The 27494-nt window shown below is 37.1% G+C and overlaps 1 protein-coding gene across 8 annotated transcripts in view; it reads right to left on the reverse strand.

The window, feature by feature from the left end:
• Nucleotides 1-27494, reverse strand: part of Cask (calcium/calmodulin dependent serine protein kinase) — a 345788-nt gene that overhangs the window by 236966 nt on the left and 81328 nt on the right. For 4 of the 8 annotated variants that reach the window (XM_042683597.1, XM_042683593.1, XM_042683599.1 and 1 more), the window contains exon 2: nucleotides 17695-17807. In XM_042683597.1, the coding sequence (XP_042539531.1) occupies nucleotides 17695-17807 (113 nt within the window). Of the gene's footprint in view, nucleotides 1-17676; nucleotides 17808-27494 lie in introns of all 8 variants that reach the window. The other 4 variants (XM_042683598.1, XM_042683596.1, XM_042683592.1 and 1 more) reach the window with 1 other exon arrangement.

A 27494-nucleotide genomic window follows, 5' to 3' on the forward strand; every position in this document is an offset into this window, starting at 1 on the left:
AGATATAGAAATGAGGTTTTTCCTTGATGTTGTTTTTAATATACTGTGTGAGTTATTTCTTATTTTCTTTCCTTTGGTTTATCCTCTGTTGTCATTGTATTTGATTTTGGTACTTTGTGCTTGTATATACATTTATCTGATTTGGGAAAGGGAAGGGGAACAACAAAATATTTAGACAAAGGACCAAGGGTGAACCAATGCAACAATGATACTCACAAATATGTTGGAAATGAACTTTACAACTTGAGGAGTGGGGAGTTGAGGGGGAGGGAAAGTGGGAGAAAAACGAAGGAGGGGGTAACAATATTCAACAAGAAATGTACTTATTACCTTACATATGTAAATGTAATGCCCCTGCATATCACCTTGAAAATACATATTTTTTAAATCTAGCAAAGTAAGTACCAGGAAATGGCTGTACAAATTTATACATGCCTACTAATGGTTCACAAGAAGTCCTTACTAGTTATTTTTTTAATTGCAATTTTAACTGGAGTGACATAACTGATTATAGTTTTGATTTTTGTGATGGCTAATGATATTGAACATTTTTCTTATTATATGTTGCACAGTTGTACTTCTTTTTTGACAGGTATCTATTCACGTTATTTACCCACTTACTGTTTACTTGGTTTTTGAGGTAGTATCTTGCTATGTAACTCAGATTAGCCCCAAACTCATAATCCTCTTCTTGCCTGAGCCTCCAGAGAACAGGGATTAAAGGTTTGAAGCACCACATTGGCTAATGATACAGGATTAGTTTTAAAGTGAAGTACCAAGGATAGAACTCAAGGCCTTACGTATGCTAAGCAGACATTCTACCATTTTCCTTCATTTGCCCACTATTATTTCTATTTTTGGTGCCAATACTGGGGTCTGAACTCAGGGCCTGGGCACTGTTCCTGAGCTTCTTTTACTCAAGGCTAGCACTCTACCACTTGAGCCATAGCACCACTTCTGTCTTTTTCTGAGTAGTTTATGGGAGATGAATGTCTCATGGACTTTTCTGCCTGGGCTGGCTTCAAACAGCAATCCTCAGATCTCAGCTTCCTGAGTAGCTAGGACTATAGGCATGAGCCAACAACGCCCACATTTGCCCACTTTTAAAACTGCATTCTTTGTTTTTGTTAAGCTTTTTGAGTTCTTTATATGCAACAGGATGTTAGTCCTTTGTCAAATGAATAGGTGGCAAATTATTTTTTCCTATTCGCTGCTGTCTCTTCACTATAGACTCAAATCTATTATTTAAAAAAGGAGCTCTCTTTCCCAGCTCTCTCTTCTCTTTCCCAGCTCTCTTCTCTTTTCCAGCTCTTTCTCTTTCCCAGGCCTTTCCCAGCCACTTGGAGGGTCAACACGGCCTGGTGCCCGGCAGAACGATGAATAAACCTACCCCTTACCTGAAGACCATGTGCATGGTGCTGTTCTTACTTGGCTACCTCTTTTTAAAAACCTAACATAAATGGTGCCGAAACCTGGGAAGGGCTTAAAGTCAGGATAGGTGGGATTCCTCTGTTTTTTATTTTTTGTTGTTGTTTGTTTTTGTTTTTTTTTTCCCTTTTTTCCTATGAGGAATACCCAAAGTTCTGACGGCCTTTTGCGAACCCATCTGTCTGCTGCGGACACAGCGCATAGATACCATTGCTGACCTTCACATCCATGTCCACACCACTTTTCTACTCTGGTGAGTGAAACTACTTTCTATGGTTCTCTGTTGCTCAGTCTCTGTCCAGATGTGATGCCACACCAGAGAGCTCCTACAGCCTTTAGCTGAAAGGCCGTCACCTCTGAAGCCGAGGGCACTTGGTTTTGGGGGCTTGGCCATTTCTCTCTAGAGGGCTCTGGGGGAAGTCAGGACGCTGCTTCTGCCTGGTCAGCTCTCCTTCACTCACCAGACTGACTCTCCGACACATTTAATGGGGTGCTGCGAATCACGCCAGAGCGGCGAAACCCCTTTGACAGGCCTCCTGTGCTCCCTGGAAAGCCAGAGCACCTAATTTTTATGCCATTCTTAGATGTAGACAGTTTTTGCCACTGCAATGGTAAATGGTCAGAGTCTGTTGACTTTCAGGTTCTCTTTGCTCTCTCTCTCTCTGCCAGTCATGTCCAACTTTCCCTATCTCTCCCTTTCTGTTTTCTACATTTTGGCTTGTGTCCTGAAGAGTGCGGTGCAGGCTGGATCTCAGGGACCCCCCTGTAGGTTCCCTCTCAAAGGCTAGTCAATGTAGGCTTGATCTATTTGTTCAGGGTTTCTTAGCATTTTTTCAGAAATTCACCATCTTCAGTTCACCATCTTGGCCACATGGTGGGTTAAGGGTTTGGCCCCATCTGACCCTTGACCTTCCACCAAACTTACTACTCTATCCATCTATTCTAAGGTGCCTTGCTAACAAGTTGCTCTTTTCACAGGCCCTGGTAACTGAGGTCCAACTATCTGATGTGCTTTGTTAGCAAAGACGTCTAAACATTGTTGTCAAAATTTTAGGTTTTGAGTTTTGCCTTTTTTGTTTTGTGTTGTGTATTCTGGTACTGACTACATGACTCTAAAATATTGGGCATATCTGTGCTAAGATTCTCACATCTAAGAAGTTTTGTCATTCCAGAATATTTGTCAGTCAATTTTGATAAGAACCAGGTAAACTCTACTTATTCTACTTGATCTCCTTGTTGCTTTAGTTGGAAATAATTAAGGGCTTTTGTGGCAAAGATTGCGGTTCAAAGCCAGCCCAGGCAGAAAAATCCCTAAGACTCATCTCCCAACTAACCTGCAAAGAGCCAGGCTGGAAGTATGGCTCAAGACTCTTATCTCTATCCAGCCAAACACTGGAAGTGGTACTGTAACTCAACGTGGTAGAGCACTAGCCTTGAGCAGAAATGCTTAGGGACAGTTCCCAGGCCTTGAGTTCAAACCTCCTTGAATACCAACTGGGACAAGCCATCCCAGCAACGAGCACCTAGACTCAGTCAGTCTGGGGAACAAGGGAACATGGAGAGGAGTAAGAGGAGATGATGTCACATCAGCTACTTTGTGCCTGCCCTTTCAAAATTAACCAGAGCCAGGAGGTCAGTAGAAGAAGCCTGCCCATCCAATGTCTATACCTGTCTACCTATTAACAACAGGAATTTATATTCTTGCCTTTGTCACCTGACTTCTCTACTTAGTCGCCAGATGTCAGAAGTAGCTAGGGACATTTCTACCAACATTTTTAGTCCCAAGTCCTTCCTCTTGCCATTTATTTGCTCTCTAGTATTTTTTTCCAGTCCCTCAATGCCTCATGAGACTTCTCCAGACTTCATCTAAGGACTCACACCACCAAGGGACAGCTGCTGCTCAATGTCTTCTCTGGGAGGGGACCAAATTCCAGCCTTTTACCCCATTGTCGATGACCCTTGTCAGCAGGAAGTAGCCAGAGAGAATCCGTGCCCTATTTCATGATTATTGAAAGGCTGTAATGTAAGGTCTGCTCCTAGATGGCGAGCAGACTCCACCCTCCTCGCAGCAAAGTCTCCGCCCAGTACCTGTGTTACCTAGGCAACTGGCATACCTGTAAGAGGTCACATCTGCATCTACTGAGGTCACATCTGAATTTGATGTGGCCACACCTTTCTCTGCCCATACCCTACATAATGCCTAGCCCAGGCCCAGACGCCCTTTTTCCCAGCTTTCTCTTCTCTTTCCCAGCTCTCTTCTCTTTCCCAGCTCTCTCTTTCCCAGGCCTTTCCCAGCCGCTTGGAGGGCCAACATGGCCTGGTACCAGCCAGAACGATGGATAAACCTACCCCTGACCTGAAAAAAAAATAAAAATAAAATAAAAAAGGAGAGAGTGAGCCGGGCACCAGTGGCTCATGCCTGTAAACCTAGCTACTCAGGAGGCTGAGATCTGAGGATCACATTCAAAGCCACCCCGGGCAGGAAAGTTGGTGAGACTCTTATCTCCAAATAACCACAAGAAAACCGGAAGTGGTGCTGTGGCTCAAGTGGTAGAGCACTAGCCTTGAGCTGAGGAGCTGAAGGACAGCACCCAAGCCCAGAGTTCAAGCCCCAGGACTGACAAAAAAAAGAGGGGGAGTGATGTGATGGGGGCTTTATTAGAGCAACCTCTTTTTGAGTTACACATCATGAGTTACAAATGATGTCACAAAAACTAGGAGCTTTTTTCATTTTTCATTTTATTTTTTGTCAGTCATGGGGCTTGAACCCTGAGACTGGGCACTGTCCCTGAACTCTTCAGCTTAAGGGAAGTGCTCTACCACTTGAGCTGCAGTGCCACTCTGGTTTTCTGGTGGTAAATAAGAGATAAACAGTTTCATGGACTTTCCTGCCGGGACTGACTTTGAACCACGATCCTCAGATCTCAGCCTCCTGAGTAGCTAGAATTATAGGCATGAACCACAGGTGCCCGGATGGTTTTTTATAATTTTTGACACTGAGGTTTGCACTCAGGACCTCATGTTTGCTATGTTGACACTCTTACTTATGCCATACTTCTAGCCCTGTTTTTGTTTATTTGGTTGTTTTTTTTGTTTTTTGTGTTTTTTTTTTTTGGTCCAGTCGTGGGGCCTAAACTCTGGGCCTGGGCGCTATCCCTCAGCTCTTCAGCTCTTCAGCTCAAGGCTAGCACTCTACCACAGTGCCCCTTCCGGCTTTTTTTTCTGCTTATGTGGTACTGAGGAATGGAACCCAGGGCCTCATGCATGCAAGGCAAGCGCTCTACCACTGAGCCACCTTCCCAGCCCTCTAGCCCTGTTTTTGCTACTTCAAACAAGGATCTTGCGAACTTTCCTGGCCTTTGACCATAATCCTTCGATTTTCAGCCTCCCAACTAGTTAGGATTACAGATATGAGCTACAGGAACCTGGCTTAAAAATTGGTTTTAATGAGGGTTAAAGGCATGGCTCAAGTAATAGAGAGCCTACCTAGCACTGAGTTCCAATCCTGGTACCACAAAAAAGTTTTAATGATCAGCTAGAAAATTAGTAGGGTCTTTTTTGAATTTTATTGGAAGCAAATCAGGAAGCAATTCAGTTAAAAAATATTTGGTCTTTGAGAGTCATGCACTTTCTTAACAATGATGTTAGTTTTCAAACTGTTTTTTTTTTTTTTTGGCATCCTAGGAATTTTGTCAATATTTAACAGATCATACTAAGATTCTGGATAGGTGAGAGGAAGGTTCATCGTGAAGTGAGAGAAGAAAACCATTATGAAAGAAGAACCTGTATATCCACTACAAGTATGTTCTGTGTGTGTGCTCATGCGTATGCATGCGCTGGTACTGGGGCTTAATTCAGGATCTAGGCACTGTCCCTGAGCTTTTTTAGTTCAAGGCTAGCACTCTCTATCATTTGAACCACAGCTTCACCTCTATCTTTTTTCATAGTTAACTTGAGATAAGAGTCTCATGGAGTTTCTTTCCTGGGCTGGTTTTGAACCACAATGGTCAGGTCTCAACCCCCTGAGTAGCTAGAATTACAGGAGCAAGCCACCAGCACTCAGATTCTTTTTTCTTTTTCCTTTTTTAAGAAAGAATTTTACAACTATATTATTAAGCACATCAATTTTACAAAGAACACAGATTGAAAATAAGAGTTTGAAAATTGGTTCCTTTACAAGCATACATAGTTGATGCTGTGTAGAAATCTTTGTGAACATTCAGCAACATTTGTGGCCAGTCTCAAAAGCATCTGTTAGAGTAAAAACTCAAATGTGAGTTCTCTCTGTGTCTTTTCTTTTTGCACCAGCAACTGAATCCAACTTCTATTTGTTGACAGGTAAGACAAGTTACCATTTAAAATAGACAATTCTCATAATATCCCAAAGATGTTTTAAATTTCGAAGGAACAGGATGTTTTCTTACGTTTCTTTGTATTACTAAACATTGGGACCGTGTTAAATAGTACTCAGCACTTTAAATTATCTCTGGAATACTTACTATATCCAATATAATGGGAATAGTTGTTAAACTACATTGTTTAGGGAGTAATAATAAGGGGGAAAAGATGTGTACTTGTTCAGTGCAGATGCATTTTTCCTAAACATTTTCAATCTGTGGTTGGTTGAATCCACCGATGTGGAACTCAAGGAATAGTGATTATATACATTAAAAATCACTCCTTGCCAAAGAAAAGCAAGCCTAGTAACATACCTGTAAAAATCGGAAATGTAAGAACTATATGGTGAATTCAAATACTCCCAAAGTACTCATGCATAAACAGATGGAAAACAGCAAAGATTAAGGACCCTACTGCCCCTTGTGTTCCTGAAAATGGTTTAGTACAAAGAAATACCTTCCCTTCATGTTTAGATAAGACTCATGGAAGCCCCTTTGCTATGAAAAGACCAAATACAGACCCTCCAAATTTCCATTCTTTGCCTCTTAACTGATGAACTGAGAACTAATTAGTTGTCACCATGATCAATGGAACAAAATAGCTGTTACCAAACTTGGATTAAATCTCTCCTTCCCTCAGGTCTACTCACTTCCTCATACCAGGTTCTTTTTAACATAGCTTATTTCTCCCATACAAGAAAACTTTTCTTTTTGCCTAACTTTTATGGTACTCAAAGATTTTTACAGTCACAGTGTTTTCTCTACTGAAGTGTATCCCACCTCCCTATTGCAATAGTTCCTACCTCTCCCATCAATCCTTTGGGGGGGGGGGGAACCTCTCTTCTTATTGTTAGAATTTATTTGTGTGTGTGCGTGCGTGTGTGTGTGTGTGTGTGTGTGTGTGTGTGTGTGTGTACTTCGCATGCACCCCCCCCACACACACACAGGGCTTGATCTCAGGGTCTGAGGACTATCCCTTAGATTTTTTTGTACAAAGCTGGTGTTCTACCACCAGCTTTTTGGTGATTAATTGGAGATAACAGTGGGGTTCCTTTGAGCCTTGATCCTCAGATCTCAGCCTCCTGAGTAGCTAGGATTACCAGAATGTGCCCAGCCAGAATTTGTTTTTTCATTTGACATATTAATTATATAATACAAATTCTTATATTATTGAAAAACCTATTTCCTAATTATTCATATAGCTATATATGCTATATAAGTATTTCTTTAAGTATTCATAGCAGCACAGATATCCAAGATATCTAAGAAATTCCCCCAATTTACTTCTTTAGATTTAAAGCAAATATACTGTCAAATTCATGTACCTATTGTATAGACAGAGTTTTCCATAGTGCATCAGAGTTTATGAATCTATCAAACCAGAAAAAAGAATCTCTAGCATTAGCAATTTTCTCTCTGTAGCTTTCTGAGGAAGTTCTGAAATCTCATAATGTAAAAACTAATGAATCAAAGATTGAAAGAAAACAGTTCACAGGAAAATAGTTATTAAGAAAAGAAACATATACCACATATAATGAACAGGAGCAAACCTTAAAAAACTATTTTATTTCAGAATAAAAAATGAGCACTCTTCATTTTACATTTTTTTCATGTTATTATAATTCCTAAACATGATATTATGATGAAATGATGAAATTGAATATGCAAGGCAAATAATTTTGAGGATGACAATATCTAAATATGTTAGCTACTTTATTAATGTATCTAAGACATAATAATATAATTCAGATTAAGAGAAATATATTAGGGATTATGGGATGATATTAAGGATTATGCCAATATATTTAATGTAATAGCAATCTATGTTTACACCTAAAATTACATGTGTCATTTTACTTAACAAATAACTTATACTTTCAGAAGCAAGTAATATGGACTAAGCCTTGTCTACATTGTTTTATACGGCAAAAAGAAAGAAATAGTTTTCTTTACCCTCATAGTTCATTTCAAAAATAGTTACCAAAAATTCCTCATCTTTAGCAATACATTAGTAATTTTTCAATGAACCACAGGAATTGATCAATAAGATAATTATAAACCTCACACTTATAAAATTTGCATCTTAGTTTAGTTATCCAGAAATGCTTACCACAATACTACAAAGTTAGTAATTTTTTTAAAAAAAGATGTGGCTGAGCTTATGCTTGTCTAGCTACTCAGGAAGCTGAGATCTAAGGATTGAGGCTGGAAGCCAGCCCAGGCAGAAAAATTAGTAAGGCTTTTTTCTCCAATTAGCTGCCAAAAAAAGCTGGAAGTAGAGCTATGGCTGATGTGGTAGAGTGCTAGCCTTGGAGCAAAAGAAGCTCAGGGACGGACACACACACACACACACACACACACACACACACACACACACACACACACACACACACACACACACACACACACACACACACACACCACAAGGGGAACATGCAAAGATGCAAGATCAAGGCAGTTTACTAAAACAATACTCATAACATTATCTAAGATACATGAAATAATTGCTTTAAAAATAAATGGGAAAAGGAAAATCTCCTTTAGGAATCTACTAAGTGATATACGCAATAATTAAATAAGAACTATATTCAAGAACTATAAAAAGTAGATTTTTTTTGAAAATTGTAGGACTAGTTAAAAGTTGGTCTCCAGAAATTTTGTTCAAATACTCCATTTAATACAAAAGCTGTTTCTACACAGAACCACTAATAATCAATAAGACTTTGAAAATACAAGTCATAGTTGTGCTGGTAGCTTTAGTATGGTCTTGTTTGTGATCATTTAGGTAAATGCCAAAAAGTGGGATTGCTGGGTCATAGGGGAGCTGTATGTGGAGTCTTTTGAGGAACCTCCATACTACTTTCCAAAGGGGTTGAACAAGTTTACACTCCCACCAACAATGCAGTAGGGTTCCCTTCTAGCCACATCCCCTCCAGCATGTGTTGCTATTAGAGTTCTTGATTATAGCCATTCTAACGAGGGTGAGGTGGAATCTCAATATTGTTTTGATTTGCATTTAGCATTATTTAGCATAGCTAAGATATGGAACCAACCCAGATGCCCCTCACTAGATGAATAGATCAAGAAAATGGAATTCTATGCCTCCATCAGAAAGAATGACATTGTCCCATTTGTTAGGAAATGGAAAGACTTGGAAAAAGTTATATTGAGTGAAGTAAGCCAGGCCCAAAGAAACATAGGTTCCAAGGTTTCCCTTATTTGCAATAACTAGTATATGTCTGGGACAAGCGGAATAGGTCAGATAAGATGATGTTAAGCAAAATGAACCCCAAGATAGGGACACAAGTGTTTTTTTTTTCTTGCTTGCTATTGTTTCTAACACATTTATAAGGTACCATGTGATTTTTTTTGTTGCTTTGTATGTCCCTTCTCCACAGTATAACCCCTGTTTTTACTGTATCTGATGTTGGTATAATTTGTGGAGGGGAAGGGAAAAAACAAATTGTTTAAATAGGGATACAGGTTGACCCAACCCAACAATAATTTGGGGGGATAGAGGGGCATAGTTGGGAAGGTGGGAGGGAAGGGATGGTAGGGGAAAAACAAAGGAGGCGGCAACAATGCTTGATAAGAAATGTACTCATTACCTTGCTCATGTAACTGTAACCCCTCTGTACAGTATTTTCACAATAAAAACTTACTAAAAAATACAAGTCATATTTAAGGGCTTTATGATTCTGAAGGATCTATGATTAATACTACCAATTCTCAATTATGACCATCTAATTCTCAATAATAAAATAAAATTAATATATCACATGCATATGATGTGGTAAAGGATAATTCATTAATATTTGAAAGAATGAGTCTCTTTATTTAAATATTGACTTTATAAATTATAGTTTGATTTATTCAATATGTGACCATGCCTTAATAATGTTACCAACTTGTTCAGGAATCATAGTGTATGGTATTTTTATGACAAAATTAAACACAAGTATGCCTTAACATCTTGAGATTTGCTGGATGACTTTATGTCAATTATAAGCCAACAGTGGAAGAAATGATGATATTAAGAAAATGCAATTGCAAGTAAAAGATGTTAGCACGCTTTCTGCATGAAAAAGGAGACACAGATTTATTAGCTAGATCAGTAATTATTCTACAAAATGAATATAAATTCTTTATGTAAATTAAATCTACTTTAAATATTCATGTTTCCTGAGGAAAGCAAGTGACAATGTCTAATGATGTTATCAGTTATACATCAATCAGGGTTTTACTGTATAGAACAATTTGGAACGTATGAAATCCAAAACCTTTAGTCACAACGTTTCTTCCTATACTCTCTCACATTTGTGAGCTACTTATTGTTTTAGTGGAAAAGCATGCAGATCACAAGGAAAAATTTAAAGATAATTGTACATTAATAGACATTTGCAAAAATAACAGAGAGTTTGTGTACTCTTCACCCAGTCCTTCCGCTCCATGGTAGCACTTTATATAAACATGGTACAATATTGAACCCAGAAAAGTGACACTAAAACAGAAATTAGAAGAGATGCGCCACAGATCAGGTCAGATCAGATGACCTGATGACCCACAATGACTCCAATGCTATCCTTCTGTAATCAGACCAACCTTTGTCTCATGAGTCTTACCCCAATTTTTCAGTGACCCACAACTCACAATCATTAATTTCAGTTTTATAATTTTATTACTTTGAGACTTACAGAGAGGCAACCTTATATGGCATTTAGTGTTTTTTAAATGCAGCATAATTTATTGAGATCCATCCAATGTGTTGCATGCAACCATGGATATTTTCTTTTTTCTTTCTTAATTTTTTTTTATTGTGAAAATACTGTACAGAGGGGTCACGATATTTTCTTTTTTTATGGCTGAATACCATTCCAAGGTATGGATGTATCACAGTATAACAGTAACTGTAGGATACCATAGTGTTTTTCAGATTTTATCCATTATGAGTGGAGTAGCTATAAAAACTTGGTTTCAGGTGTTAGTATGGTTCAGCATCATTTGATCAAAGAACTACCTTTTTCCATAAGATCAATTTTGCTACTTTGTCAAAGATCAGTTGGATATATTTGTGTGGATCTATTTCTGGGTGTTCTACTTCTGGCTTTTGGTGGTTAGTAGAAGATGAAGTCTCACAGACTTATGCAAGAGCTGGCTTTGAAATATGATTCTTAAATCTCAGTCTCCTGAGTAGCTAGAATTACATGGGCAGTCTGTGATGATGATACAATGGTTTTGTATCTTAAATTTCAAATCCCACTTACTCAGTGCATATTAAACTTGTAGCAAGCAACTTTGCTATTAACACTTCTGAGTTCTAGAAGGATGGGTGTTTTGGGGTTTTCTTTTTTTTGGTTCCTTCTGTTGTAGATTTTGGGGGGAGATTTTCTACAAGTAAGAGCTTTTGTTTCTTTATGATGCTCGGTATTCATTGGCTAGACTTCCCCAAACTTTATTGAACAAGAATGATGAGTAGGAACATTCTGGCCCTATTCCCAATTTTAGGGAGAACTTCTGATCATTAAGTGTGATTTTAAATATAAGGATTGTGGGTATTTTTTGTTGTTCTTTGTTTTAGATATTACCAAGTTAAGAAAGTTGCCCTTCATTCCTGCTTCACTGAAAATTGTTTCTTTAAAAATCATGAATGGGTGGTTAGATTTTCGTGGCATCTACTAACAAGGTCAAGTGACTTCTTTAGCCTGCTGCTGTGATGGATACCACAACTTGATTTTCACATGTTGAGCCAAGCTTACATACTTTCATACTAAATAATACTCTATTGCACTAGTTAACAGCCAATTTTTTCATCCACTCACCAGCTGGTGATTATTTGGTTGGTTTCCAAAAATTCTGAGTACTACAAATAATGTTGCTATAAATATTCATCTATCAGTTTTTGTGTGAATGTCTAGTTTCAATAGTTTTGGGTATATACCTAGGAATGGAAGTGCTAGGTCTGAAGAAACTCTTAAATTCAACCTTTAAGTAATTGTCAGACTTTTCCACAGCAGCTATATCATTTTAATTCCCATATTAATAAATGAGAATTCCAAGTTTATCATACCCTTGTTACAATTTTTTTTCTGCAGTATAAATGTGAGAGTGGGTGTGAAATAGAATCTAAACTATGGTTTTTATTTCCATTCTCTTAAAGGATAAATGGTGCTACATATCTTTTTATGTGTTTATTGACTACTTGTAAATATTAATTAGGAGAGGAGACAGCATGCAAGTCCTGGTGCTTGCTAGGCAGGTGCTCCTACCACTGAACCACACTTTCATTTACAAATATTTGTTGAAGAAATGTCTATTCAAATCCTCTTTTTGTTTTTTTTTTTTGATTAGTCGTGGGACTTGAACTCTGGGTCTGGGCACTGAGCTCTTCAGCTCAAGACTAGCGCTCTACCACTTGAGCCACAGTGCCACTTCCGGTTTTCTGGTGGTTAATTGGAGATAAGAGTCTCAGGGACTTTCCTGCCCAGGCTGGCTTTGAACTGCAGTCCTCAGATCTCAGCCTCCTGAGTAGCTAGGATTACAGGCATGAGCCACTGGTGCCCAGCTAATCCATTATTTTTAAAAAGTCTTCCTTTGTGTTTATTGTTGACTTACAAAAGTTATTTGTATATTTGTATACTAGAATCTTATTATGTAGGTGACTTGTAAATATTTTCCCTAATTGTGTATCCTGTCTTATTCCTTCATGATAGTATCATTTGAAGTACAAAAGGTTTTTTATTTGATGAAGTTATTAAATTTATTAATTTTAACTCTGCTACTTGTGTTTTATGTTTTACATCTATGAAAACTGTGCTTTAATCTAAAATCATGAAGAATTAAGCCTATGCTTTCTTGTAAATTTCAAAGTTTTAGCTCATTCATTTGCGTCTGATCTACTTTAGTTTTTTTTCAGGTATTAGGTTGAGGGCACATTTATGCTACTGCATGTCAATTACCAGTTGTCCTAGAGCCACTGTTTTGAAGAAACTATTATTTTTTTCAATGAATTTCCTTGGCATCACTTCTGAAAACCATTTAACTTTAAAATGTACAGATTTTCTGGGGATGATATCAAGTGTCTATAGTCTCAACCACTCAGAAGGTTGGGAAGATTGCTCAAGCCCATGAGTTCAAGGCCGGCCAGGGCAGCATAAAGAATTCACTCTTAAAATTACTAAATGCTTAATTTATAACTAAATGCATATTATTATTACCAGTGCTTATTACTAAATGCTTAATTCAATTTCACTCATCTATGTCTCTCCTCATGCTTACACAATGCATATTAATGTAGAATTGTCAGAGAATTTGAAATTGGGAAAGGTTAAGTCTTTCAGCTTCGTCTCCCCCTCCTTTATTCAAGATTGTGTGCTTTCCATATATATTTTATGATTAGCATCAATGAACACAGAAAGGCTTACTGTTTACTTAGAACTTTTAATATTTCTCAATAATTTAAAACACTGTTTTAGTTTACAAGTCTTATACTTCCTTTGTTAAATATATTTCTAAGTATTTTATTCCATTTGATGCTATCATATATGGAATTGTTTCCTTAATTCTGTTTTCAGATTTTTTCATTGCTAATGTATAGAAATATAACTTAATTTTTGTATATTGACCTTTCATGCTACAAATAAGCTTACTTGCTAAGCTTACTTAGTGCAGCTAAAAATATTTTGTTGATTTTTTAGATGTTCTACACACACAATCAGGTTCTCTACAAAAAGTGAGTTTCATTTCTTCCTTTCCAATCTGGATTTGTTAAAAAGTTTCTAATTATTACACAACTTCTCTGGCTGAAGTCTTCATTACAATGTTGAATAAAAGTGCTGAGAACAGACATCCTTATCCTATTCTTAATCTTTGAAGGAAAGCATTGACTTAAAACATTAGATATGAAGTTAATCATGCTTCTTAGATGCCTTTAAAAAGATAGAATAAGTTGCTTTGTACTCATAATTTATTATGGTTTTTATGAGAGGATTGTATTTTGTTAAATACATTTTCTATGTCAATTGAGATATCATTTAATTGTTGCTTTTTTTGCATGCCCTGGGGCTTGAACTCTGGGTCTGGGGGCTGTCCTTGAGCTTCTTTTGCTCAAGGCTAGTGCTCTACCACCTGAACCACAGTGCCACTTCTGGTTTTCTGGTGGTTAATTGGAAATGAGAGCCTCACAGACTTTCCTGCCCAGGCTGGCTTTGGAACATGATTTTCAGATCTCAGTCTCCTGAGTAGCTAGGATTACAGACATGAGCCACTGGCTCATAGCTTGCTCTTTTTTAAACTAGTAAGGTATTTTAAATTGATTTGACATATAATTTTTTTCAAAATTATTTACTGAGCTAGAATTATAAATTTTCCCTATGAAGTGTACATTTTAATTGATTTTAGTTATGTTCATGACCATGCAACCATTACCACATTTAAATTTTGTACATTTAGTCACTTCAAAATGAAACTCAATACTCATTACTAATTTTTTTATGGAAATCTTTCAATTACGTAGTTGTACTGTTTTCCTGATGTTCTATGTCTTCCTGAGTCTGAACCTAGTCTAAACCTTGGCTAGCAGTTTTTCCCTTCAAATTAGTTCCCTTCATTAAGGCTATATCTAGTTGCTGACATATAATTTTTCACAGTCTTGGGGCTGGGAAGGTGGTTCAGTGGTGGAGTGCTTGCCTTGCATGCATGAGGCCCTGGGTTCCATTCCTCAGCACCACATAAGCAAAAAGAAAAAAAGCCGGAAGTGGCACTGTGGCTCAAGTGGTAGAGCGCTAGCCTTGAGCTGAAGAGCTAAGGGATAGTGCCCAGGCCCAGAGTTCAGGCCCTACGACCAGACCCCCCCCCCCCAAAAAAAATAATTTTTCACAGTCTTATATTATTTTACTTTATTTTATTTTAATGTTAATAATATCCCATCTTTACTTTCTGAGTTTATTGTAGTTCTCTTTTTTCATTGATCAGTCACTACTCATTTTCAAAAAGTGAACTCATCCCCTATATAACTGATATAAGGCAATAAAAAATAAATTAAAAATTTTTGAGGCAGGTTCTCACTACATAGCCAGAGTGGCACTGAACTTACAATTCTCCTGCTTCAACCTCCTGAGTACTGGGATTGTAAGTATGCACCACCATGCTGGGTATAAGCCATACCTCCACTTCTAGCTTTTTGGCTAGTTAACTAGTGATAAGAGTATTGCAGATTTGTCTGCCAAGGCTGGCTTTGAACCTTGATCCTCAGACCTCAGCTTCCTGAATATCTAGGATTACAGGCATGAGCCACTGGCAGTGGTTGGATTCCTTTTTATTATGTTAAATTTATTATTTCAAATGTTTCTTCTTATATATCTTTTCTATATTTTGCTATGATAAGGTAATTTTTAACTTAAAATTTGTAAATGGACTAGAAGAGCAAAGGAGTTAAGATGTTTCACCTGTAGTAACAAGAAAAGGGCTGAAAGAACTTGGATGGGGTATAAGAAGATGGGCAACATCAAAAGGGGTTTTATGTAATAATTGGCTATATATCACATATATATGTTATAATAAAATGTGTAAAAATTAGAATAAAATAAGCTAGTCTGAACCTGAGTAATATAGAGTATGGTAAATTTCACTGCAAAAAAAGTGAACAAAAACCAAGTAGAAGTGATGGAGATAAAATTCTGACCGTTTCTTGGCTAACTTATAAGTTATCTTACTGAAGAAGGTAGAGAAGCATAGTACCATAATTTAAAAAAGCCAATTGTATATTTTCTTTTGAAAACCATTAAACTATAATGAAGACCAGAGAAAGCCATGAGTAATCTGAATAATCCAACCGGATATTGTTTAATATCAGAAGGCATGATTCTACCATGTATAAGATGGTTATAAAGAGTTCAAAAAAACTTGAAATTAAGAGTAAAAGGATCAACAGTATGGCCTGGCTTTGACTTCAGGACAAGATTTGCAGACACGAATACTATTCAAGTAATGAAGGAATTGCTGCAACTTCAGTGATAGGTTTCTGTATACTATGTTAAGTAAAGAGAGGACTTAAGCCCAGGTATATGGATTATATACCAAGTCCTTTGCCCTTTTTTGAGTTTGGAGTGTGACTCTCTAAGTGACAATACATAAGAGAGTTTCAGTCTCATATTCTGGAAATCTTGTTGAAGAATATGTAAATGATTTTTCTCAGCCAAATAAAGCAACTGTCTCACTAAAAACTGTATTTAGCCTAGAGAGGTACAGAATTATGTACAACTATAAGAGATTAAACTTCTGGTATTAATAAATTTAGGTTAAGTAGTATATGAATATTTAATTATTTACAATAATGCTGGAGGGAATTTGGCTTAAATTATTCCAATTTAATATAGGTACTTGAATAAATGATTTAACACTTGTGAGTTTGAACTAGAATCTAGGTTTATAGATAGTGTAAGAACATTGAAAAGAAATAAAAGTTTCAAAACATATATTTGTTTAATAAGTTAGGATTATAGAAAATTATCTCAGTACTCAGGAAGGTTTTCTTTATTAGACAACTTAAGTTAGAAAAATCAAATACAGAATGCTAAACTCAAAGGCAGTTAAAGTTTAAGCAAACAGTGCTTGCCTCAGCATGCCCAAGGCCCAGGATTTGATCACTAACACTATAAAAAAAAGAACCCCAAAATGTTTAAATTATCAATTTAGTTGTAAAACCTGCTTAAAATAAATTTTAAATTTTGATAAATGTATAATTTTTTTTTACAATCAAAAGCAGTATTTATCAACAAGAGCCTATTCTAGAAAACGAAATCATAAGACAAAAATCTCTAAATTTTCCCATAGATTTTTAAAGATTAAAGCACTAAAAACAAAATAGTGATTCATTGTGAGTAGGCAACTTCTAAGAATTTTCTAAAAACATTATGTGGAAAATAATTCAAAGGAAATTCAAAGGACTTGAAAAATATTGAAAAACAATGATCCTGTAAAAAAGGTCTACAGGAATAGACAGACTTTGTTTAACTCACAGATGTGTGCTGATACTTTCCAAAGTAAGATAACTGGATAAAATATAAGTAGATCTGCCTTATATTTTCCTATCTAAATTCTTCACTGCATTGTTCTTGGGAATTAAAAGGAAAAGACTAAAGGAGGACTCATCTTTTATTAGACTGTGGTAAAATGAAAAGATAGGCTAATTAAGAAATAGATAGTTAAGATATTAATACATTATAATTAATATCAATTAATATATAAATTAATGTTAATAGAATAATCATGCCTTCTGAAGTATAAACCGGTTAAATAAAACTGTAAAACTATAAAATAAATAACTTTAAAATTCTTATGTCTTATAAATACTTATAAATATGATTATCCATACTGTCTTTAAATTTTAAGTCTTAGAAGATCTAATAGTATATTCTTTCAAATTTTACACATACTACATGTAACTTAAGACAAATATGAATCACATATGAAGCTTTTAGTTCTACTGGACCATAAGATTACTAAAGGTATAAATGATGTACTTGAAGGGGTCTTATTAGCATTTTCTGAATCTGCAGTTATCATCCTTCCAATTATAAAAATAAGACCGTAAAAGCCCTATGTACTGGTTTCACTCAATTCCAAGTTAAAAAAAATACAGGTTCGTAATAATCTCTGATGACTTTATAACTCTGTAAGTTTTTACATCTTCCACATGTTATCATTTAGAATTCTGAGAAGCTAGAATGGAGTTTAAACTGTCTCCACCCACTTCCCACTATACCATACCCTTAGCTTCCCACCACCCCCAGATGAGATAAGGTTGATAAATGGATTTTGGAGGTGGAATAAAGCCAGACATCAAATAACTTACTTGAAATCCATCTCTTACCTTCTGTACTTAACCCTGGACTTGATGTGAACTTGGCTACATCAACAATTTTTACAGCAAATTGTTGCCCAGTTTCTCTGTTGATACATCGTCGTACAACACTGAAGGGACCCCTAAAAAAACAAAAAGTCAATTTTAACTCATTGATTTTTTTTCTAAGTTTCTCTTTCTAGCTATTCTTTTTTTGCCAGTCCTGGGGCTTGAACTTGGGACCTGGGCACTATCCCTGAACTTCTTTTGCTCAAGGCTAGCATTCTACCACTTGAGACACAGTGCCACTTCTGGCTTTTTCTGTTTATGTGGTACAAAGGAATATAACTCAGGGCTTCATGAATGTTAGGCAAGCACTCTACCACTAAGCCACAGTCTCAGCCCTCTTTCCCTCTAACATCTTACAGTTTCATTATCTACTAATCATACTATATAACCATCACTCCATTCTACTTTAGTCTTAATAGGATATAGTTTTCAAAATAAAATTCACAAAATACAATGTAAATTTGGACATACTTTTCTGTAATTAATGAAGCAATTCACCATTAAATTCACCACTGGAAAAACAGATGGCAGATAATCACATCTGTTACTCAAGATCATTAAAAAAATCCTACCAAGTATGATGTTCAAGTCAAATAATCACTGTACTAATCTATACAGATCATCAACATCTTACACAAAATAAGGGAGATCCATAGTAGCTGATCATGTATGGAGATTTGTTCTTTTGAACTAGAAACATTGTAGATATCTCCCTCATATCATCTATATCACTCACCTAATTTTAACTTACTGAGTTTACCTCAAATCTCTCTCTAATTTATCCACTACTCTCTTTGTATGGCACCTTAATTTCAGCTACTACCACCTTTTACTGTGACTAGCAAAAACGTTTCTCCCATTCATACTTAAAGGTATGCTTTAAAAATAAAAACCTGGTATCGTATCTTTGGTTAATATCCCAGAGAAAGTACTTTCAATACACCTCTACTCAAGAACCAAAATATGTAATTAATTCCTAAATGAGGAAAAGAACACACTCCAATAAAATCTTGGGAAAATACATGAACAGGCATTTTACAAAGCCTCTCTAGTCTCATCTGAGATCACATAGAAACCCTCCATCCTCCCCAACCTTCAAATCAGAATTGTTGTAAATTTCCACATGTAAGGAAATAATTTCTAGTAAGAGTTACTGGTCCAGCTATTTTCTTACTCATCTCCTCAATCTACATTGGTGATTGTCAATAGTCATCACATAGTTGAGTAAGCTGAGATGACTTTTAAAATACCACCACGTAGGCCCAGGTAGGCCCACACAAACACACACACTCAGTTTCTTGAGATTAACAGTTACCAAATAAATGCTGAAACTCAATATGACTCAAAGATTTGTGTGCAGTAGAAATATATTATAGTAATTTATTTGAAGTATGGTTTCAATCTTTAAAAACAAAAATGTGTGTGTGTGTGTGTGTGTGTGTGTGTGTGTGTGTGTCTGTGTGTGTGTGTGTGCATTTGTCACATCTTGGAGGGGGTAAGAAGAGACAAAAGAATGCCTTCATTGGGAGGATTCCAATGGTATAACTCCTTTGAACAACTAATTTACAGTTTAACAAAATGAATACCAGGAAGCTGTAACATAAGTTGTTAATGGGAAGTGAAATTGAGGGAGAGGGGCAGACAAATGGAGAGAGGAAGGGTGGGAGAATACAGTCATAATAGTAAGTGTACATATGTGAAAATAGAACGAGGCAGACTCAGGAGAGGATGGGTGAACTTGGGAGAGATGAGGAAGAATGATGAAAAAGGGTGACATTGATCAAGATGCATTCATTGTACTCACACACTGACATGTTGAGTTAAAAACCCTGTGTACAACTACTTAAAGATAATTTTTGATAATTTTTTTAAAAGAATACTTTTCTTGGCTTTTTACAGGTACATCAGTACACCTCAACATACAGGTTCATCAGCAGATAAGAAAAAAAATCACACAATAACACTTGTATTATTGTCTTACAAATTTTTCTTTCTAGTCCATCAGAGAACAAGCAAATTAATTTAATCTAACATAGATTCAAGCATTTCTTCAAGATTATATGAATACCATCATAAGAGTATCAACTACACAAGAGCTTAAAATCTCTCTCCAAACAACCAAACAAAGCTAACCTGGGAGAAAAAGAAGAGAATGATAATGTACCTTTCAGAAGGTTACAGAAAGAAGACTTTCTCACAATGATCACTCAAAACCATTCAAAGACTTTTTCCCTCTGTGTTAATATAACAAAGTGAGGCAGGACTCCCACAAATGTTTTCATTCTCTACCCAAATATCTTACTTGTGATTATTTATCCAGACAATAGCAAAACAAGTTCAGGAAATGCTTAATGTCATTGGTTTCTGTCCACACATCAACCCGTGGGATACTCTACACACACACACACACACACACACACACACACACACACACACTTGTGTAGTATGCTTCAACTCATGATATCATTTTAGAAACTTTCCGAGACCTGTATGAGAATTTGTTCACAGTCAATCAAGTCATTTCTTGATTTTTTCCTGCTTGAACAAAGGTAAGGAAGAAACCATTGCTTCTCTCCTCATTATTTTCGTAACAAGAAAATGAAAGAGCGCTAAGGAAAAAGGGAATACTCAGAAAAAAATAAAGAAAAATTTAGAAACCTGAATAAAAATCAAATTATATCTTCAATTCTTTAACTTGGGTATATCTATTAGCTATTCAGGACCAAAAGAGAAATCTCAAGTAAAACATCTTATAGGTCTGTCTTGCAAAGACATCCAAAAGGCTGACAAAGGTAACCCATATACTTTGAGGTTTATGCACAACCTCAATTTACAATTTGATTTGCGCTCTCTCTCTCCCTTCCCCCTCCCCCCACCTCTCTCTCTCTCTCTCTCTCTCACACACACACACACACACACACACACACACACACACACACACACACACACACACACACACACACACACACACACACACACACACCAGTCTTGGGGTTTGAACTCTGGGCCTAGGCACTATCCTTGAGCTCTTCAGCTGAAGGCAAATGCTCTACACCCCTGGAGCCACAGTGCTACTACTGGTTTTCTGGTAGTTAACTGGAGATGAGTCTGGCAGACTTTCCTGCCCAGGCCGGCTTTGAACCATGATTCTCAGATCTCAGCCTCTTGAGTAGCTAGGATTAGAGCTGTGAGTCATCCGGCACTCAGCTGATTTGGTCTCTTAAAAAACGAAGATATGTTAAAGTGTGTGTAGAATATTTACCATATTTCATTTAAAACATACAGGATGACAATAAAAATTCAGGAGTACCTAGGTCTCAGTCTAGCCTGTTTCCCTTTTTGGTGTTTAAAATGCTATCCTTAATTTTTTTTTTTGGGGGGGGGGTCCGGTTGTGGGGCCTGAACTCTGGGCTGGGCGCTGTCCCTCAGCTCTTCAGCTCAAGGCCAGCGCTCTACCTCTTGAGCCACAGCCACTTCCCAGCCCTATCCTTAATTTTTAAACGTATGATAAATCAATTCATGAGTGTCTACATAGGTGAAATATCCATGAAATCGTTTGAAAACCATCATCATAAACTGCCATCTTTCTCAATTTTCCGATTATGGTTCAGGTATAAAGGAATGACAACTGATGGTACATATTTCCTTAGAAATGCTGAATATTGGTTGTGATTGTAACACAAACACTTTAATTGAGGCATATAGCTTGTTTACAGAAGTCTATGTGTTTGTTTGTTTTTTTTGGTCCGGTAGTGGGGCCTGAACTCTGGGCCTGGGCGCTATCCCTCAGCTCTTCAGCTCAAGGCTAGCGCGCTACCACTTGAGCCACAGCGCCACTTCCGGTATTTTTCTTTTTGCTTATGTGATGCTAAGGAATCGAACCCAGGGCCTCAGGCATGCAAGGCAAGTGCTCTATCACTGAGCTACCTTCCCAGCCCCAGAAGTCTATGTTTTAAGTAAAAGGATAATTAAAACCAGAACATAAGTATTTCTATAACATCCCCTAAAGTTTTGAAAAGAATACAACTGTTCAAACTCTACTATAAAGCCATAGTAATCAAAACAGCTTATTACTGGCACAAGAACAGACTTCAGAACCAATGGAATAGAATTGAAAACCCAGAAATGAACCTACAGACCCATAGCCATCTAATCGTCGAAGGGAGCTAAAAAAAAATAGAATGGAAGAAAGACAGCCTCTTCAGTAAATGGTGCTGGAAAAATTGGTTAACTACTTGTAGAAAACTAAAGCTAGATCCTTATATATCACCCTGCACCAGAATCAACTCCAAATGGATCAAAGACCTAGGAGTCAAAGCAGACACCCTGAAAACATTACAGGATGGAATAGGAGAAACCCTAGGTCTTGTTGGCACAGGCCGAAATTTTCTTAATAGAGACCCAGAAACACAACAAATCAAAGAAAGGTTGGACAAATAGGATTGCATGAAATTGCAGAGCTTCTGCATGGCAAAGGACATAGCTAGCAAGATCAATAGAAAGCCCACAGATTGGGAGAAGATCTTCACTAGCCATACAACGGACAAGGGTCTCATATCTAAAATATACTTGGAACTCAAAAATTAAATCCCCCAACAATAAATCCTTAAATAAACAACTGCTCAATAAATAAGTGGGCTAAAGACTTAAAGAGAAACTTCTCTGAAGAAGAAAGAAGGATGGCCAATAGACACATGAAGAAATGCTCAACCTCTCTAGCCATAAAAGAAATGCAAATCAAAACAACATTGAGATACCACCTCACCCCAGTTAGAATGGCTATAATCAAGAACTCTAATAACAACAGATGCTGGAGGGGAAGTGGACAGAAGGGAACCTTACTGCATTGTTGGTGGGAGTGTAAACTTGTTCAACCACTTTGGAAAGCAGTATGGAGGTTCCTCAAAAGACTCCACATAAAGCTCCCCTATGACCCAATAATCCCACTTTTGGGTATTTACCCAAATGTTCACAAACAAGATCACACTAAAGCTACCAGCACGACTGTTTATTGCAGCCTTATTTACTATTGCTAAGATATGGAACCAACCCAGATGCCCCTCAGTAGATGAATGATCAAGAAAATGTGTTATGTATACATAATGGAATTCTATGCCTCCATCAGAAAGAATGACATTGCCCATTTGTTAGGAAATGGAAAGCCAGGCGCTGGTGGCTCACGCCTGTAATCCTAGCTACTCAGGAGGCTGAGATCTGAGGATCGTGGTTCAAAGCCAGCCTGGGCAGGAGAGACTGTGAGACTCCTATCTCCAATAAACCACCAGAAAACCGGAAGTGGCGCTGTAGCTCAAGTGGTAGAGCGCTCGCCTTGACCTGAAGAGCTGAGGGACAGTGCCCAGGCCCAGAGTTCAAGCCCCACGACCGACAAAACAAAAAAAGGAAATGGAAAGACTTGGAAAAAATTATATTAAGTGAAATAAGCCATGCCCAAAGACACATAGGTCCCATGGTTTCCCTTATTTGCAATAACTAGTATATGTCTGAGTCAAGCAGAAAAGGTCAGATAAGTTGATATTAGGGAAATGAACCCTAAGATATGTATTCAAATGTTTTTTTTCTTTCTTGCGATTGTTTCTAACACATTTATAAGATTATTTCTTTGTTGCTTTGTATGTCCCTCCCTCACGGTATAACCCCTGCTTTCACTATATTTGATGTTGGTATAATTTGTGGAGGGGAAGGGAAAAACAAATCTTTTAAATAGGGATACAGGTGGACCCATCGCAACAATGAGACGTACAAGTCGTTATGTCGAAAAAGAACTTTACAACTCTGGTGGGGGGGGGGGGAGGGTTGGGGGGGGCGGGGGGAGGATGGGATGGAAGGGTAAACAAAGGAGGAGGCTACAATGCTTGAGAAGAAATGTACTCATTATCTTGTTCATGTAATTGTAACCCCTCTGTACAGTATTTTCACAATAAAAAAAGTATTTCAGAAAAAAAGAAAAAAAGAATACAACTGTGTCTCTATACAGACACAGAATAATATCTAGTTCTCATTTATAAGAAAAGTCTTCATCCAAAAGGAGACTAGAATTAAGTGAAATTATGTTAGTATGTTGGTTTCTGGAATAAGCAGACTGAACCAAGTGTATCTAATGTATTTCCTTCCTAGAACCTCACTAAAATACTAAGATGATATCGAATAAGTTTTCCCCCCTAAGACTAGGTAACAAGTGAAAGACAATAATAATGATCAAATTTGGGAGGCAAGACAGTAGATCTCTAGAGTGATAGTAACTGACCCAGCAGCTATGGGAAAGCTGACCTGCATAGAGAAAATAAGGAAACCCACTTGGAATTAAACCACTTTACACTAAATCCTCAAGAAGCTCATGAATCAGTAGTACTAGGTAATTCTGGAACTAGAAGTAAAGAGAGACCAGGGATAAAATAACCAAGTTTGAATGAAATTCCTTGAAGTTGCAGTTAGATCTCTACATTACACTGCCTTTTCTTCACCCTATAATTCTTTGGAGATTGTAACAGGTCTCAGAACCCAAAGCAAGGGGAGTGTGGACCATAGGAGATGAATAATCTCAATTCCTTTTCTTCTAACATAGAAATGCTGGAAGCCAGATATTTCACTCTTAAGGCAGTAGATGAGATGACTTCTATTGAATATGACTGTCCCAGAAATAAAGGTAGTATAAAGGCAATTACACAAGATTCTACAAATTGCTCAGCTAAATCACCATCCAGTGAAATCCAGTCAACAAGTTCTATTTGGTACTGTTAAAGCTCTATGAAACAGTTCTTAAGTCCCTCTGCTATGGGGATTCCCATGGGAGGCCAGTAGCAAATTTTCCAACTTTGACAACCAAAAAATGTCACTGGGGGTGGGTGGGAGAACAGTACCCTTAATTGCTCTATTCTTGACTACAAGTAGACAACTAAGGCTCATAAGACTTCTGGGAAAGAGTTTCTAATTTGGAATACAGGAGCCAAAACAGGAAGATCAAATTAGAGGAAAAAATGCAAAAAAATTAACATTAGTAGCCTCAGAAAGATTTCATAACCAACATAAACAGAGACCTTTCAAAAAACAAAAAACACTCTTGAAAAATAAATGCTTTCAGTAGAAAGGTTGAGTAGATAATGTTCAATGAGTCTTTCAAAAAGTAGAACAAAAAATAGCAAAGAGAATAAAGGGTAATAACTTAAAAGAGTAATTCGAGAATATTTCCAGAGCTTATATCCAGTTTTAAAAGAGCAGTTTAAACTTATCTCTAGTTTAAAAGGGCCAGTTTAAAGTTTATCCTAGTTTAAAAGGATCTGCCCAATACTCAGAAAAATAAATAGCCTATCTCCATATACACACTACTGTGAAATTTATTTATTTATTTATTTTTTTGGGTCCGGTCATGGGGCCTGAACTCTGGGCCTGGGCGCTGTCCCTCAGCTCTTCAGCTCAAGGCTAGCACTCTACCACTTGAGCCACAGCGCCACTTCCGGCTTTTTTCTTTTTGCTTATGTGGTGCTGAGGAATCGAACCCAGGGCCTCTGGCATGCAAGGCATGTGCTCTACCACTGAGCCACCTTCCCAGCCCCACTACTGTGAAATTTAAAAGCACTGCAGGCATGGAGAAAATTTTCAGGTTTCTAGAAGTGCAGTAAGAGTCTAGAGAGGAGAAAAGACTATAGTTTATATTGATTGGCTCAGGAACCTGAATGACTTTACATCTCCCAATGGCAGCACTTAGAAGCAAGAACACAACAAAGGGCCAGGTACTCACACCTATTCAGAAGGCTGAGATCTGAGGATCTCAGTTCAAAGCCAGTCTGGGCAGCAAAGTCTGTGAGACACTAATCTCAATTAACCACCCAAAAAAATCCAAAAAAAAGTGGACCTGTGGCTCAAGTGGTAGAGCACTAGCCTTGAGCAAATAAGATACGTGACAATGCTTAGGCCCTGAGTTCAAGCCCCAGGACCCGTGCATGTGTGTGTGTACATATGTATGCGTGTGCACATGCACGAGCAGATACACACACACACACACACACACACACACACACACAGAGGCATGTACAAACTAAAGGAGTACTTTCATGATGACAGAAAGTGATTTCTAACACTTAATTTTACACTCAGAATGTCAGTAGCCATAAAGATATTCTCAGAAATAGAAAACTCAACAGATTACCTGCCATACATACTTTCTAAAGAAATTATGGAATGCATTGTATTAACAAGAGTGGAGTAGATAAAAAGGATGCCAACGGACAGTAAACAGGAACTCCAAGGCAGAAGACAGATGAAGGAAACCCAAGGAGAGTAAAGAAGGAGATCAGGCTGACAGCCATGTATCAAACATGGAGGACAAACAGACCAGACAGAGCTAGCAAGTATTTATTTCCATTACTTCTGATCACCTTTTAAACCTGAAAACAATGACCCTTTTTGGCCATAGAAGGCTGCAATTACCTCTATTTTCTGCTGCAGTATTCTGCTCTGGCCTATTCCTGAGGGTTGTATGCAGGCGCCAGTGAGCTGAAGAGAGGAAGTGAAGAATCGACCATGCTTCTGATCACAATAAATAACCCAGAATGAACTCCTAAACATCTCAGGCAGGGTGTGGGAAGTCAGACTAAGCAAAAGATTCTGTTCCATTTTTTACCCTCCTGAAAGGCTTCATACAATGGCAGTAATATTGCCCTTTCCTTACACAGCTAAGTTTGTGTTTACAATATGCTGTTAAGGTATACATATATGGAGGGGAAAGGCTATTTTTAAAAAACCTGAAAAGGAATGATCAAAAAAGTCAGGATAGAGGTTCAGGGCAGGGAAGGGGTTGTAATAAGGAAGCACTGAAAGGGCTTTTTTAGTAATAATTTATTTCATAACTTAGACAGTAGCTTCATGGCTTTTCATTATATTTTTATTTGTATACATGCTATCTATACTCCTCTCTAGGAATTTAAAAATGAGGTATCCAGTTTAAAAAATTAAAAATTAAATACTGTAGCCAGCTGCTGGTGGCTCACACCTGTAATCCTAGCTACACAGGAGCCTGAGACCTGAGAATTGTGGTTCAAAGCCAGCGCAGGCAGGAAAGTCCATGAGTCTCTTATCTCCAATTAACCACTAAAAACTAGAAATAGTGGTAGAGTGTCAAGACATGAGCACAAAAGCTCAGGGACAGCATCTAGGCCCAGAATTCAAGCCCCAAGACAAGCACAAAAAATTAAATATTGTATTCAGTTTAAAATATTGTCCAGTTAAAAATGCAATAATGGTAGGGCATAAGTTCCTATAATCTTGCTAATCAAAAGAAGTCTTAAATTTTCAAGTATTTATAGAATACAAATTATTTCAAATGATTTGATATAAATAAAGAAAAACCTCAAACACAATGATTAATAGAGTATTAACTTTATTTTATTGAAATAAATTTAAAATTGCCATGTATAAACTTTGGGATTGTATGTGTAATATAAAATTCTACAAAAACTACATCATATCTCAAGCTTAAATAAATAAGGTAAACTTGTCCATCTCACAAGCCTGGAATTTTTGTTGTATTTGTAATGAATTGTACAATGTATCACATGATATGTAGGAAAACTGTAAACAAAAAATGTTTAAAAATCAATAAATGTGAAGGCCAAGGACAAATTCTTACACTTATACTCACATAACAAACTCATACACACAGTTGACACATACTTGATCCTCATTACTCACAGATTCCACATTTGAATTTGCCTACTTGTTAAAATTATTTGTAATCTCAAATACTC

The sequence above is a fragment of the Dipodomys spectabilis genome, unplaced genomic scaffold, assembly GCF_019054845.1.
Source record: "Dipodomys spectabilis isolate Male_0828 unplaced genomic scaffold, ASM1905484v1 ptg000082l, whole genome shotgun sequence".
Taxonomy (NCBI): Eukaryota; Metazoa; Chordata; class Mammalia; order Rodentia; family Heteromyidae; genus Dipodomys; species Dipodomys spectabilis.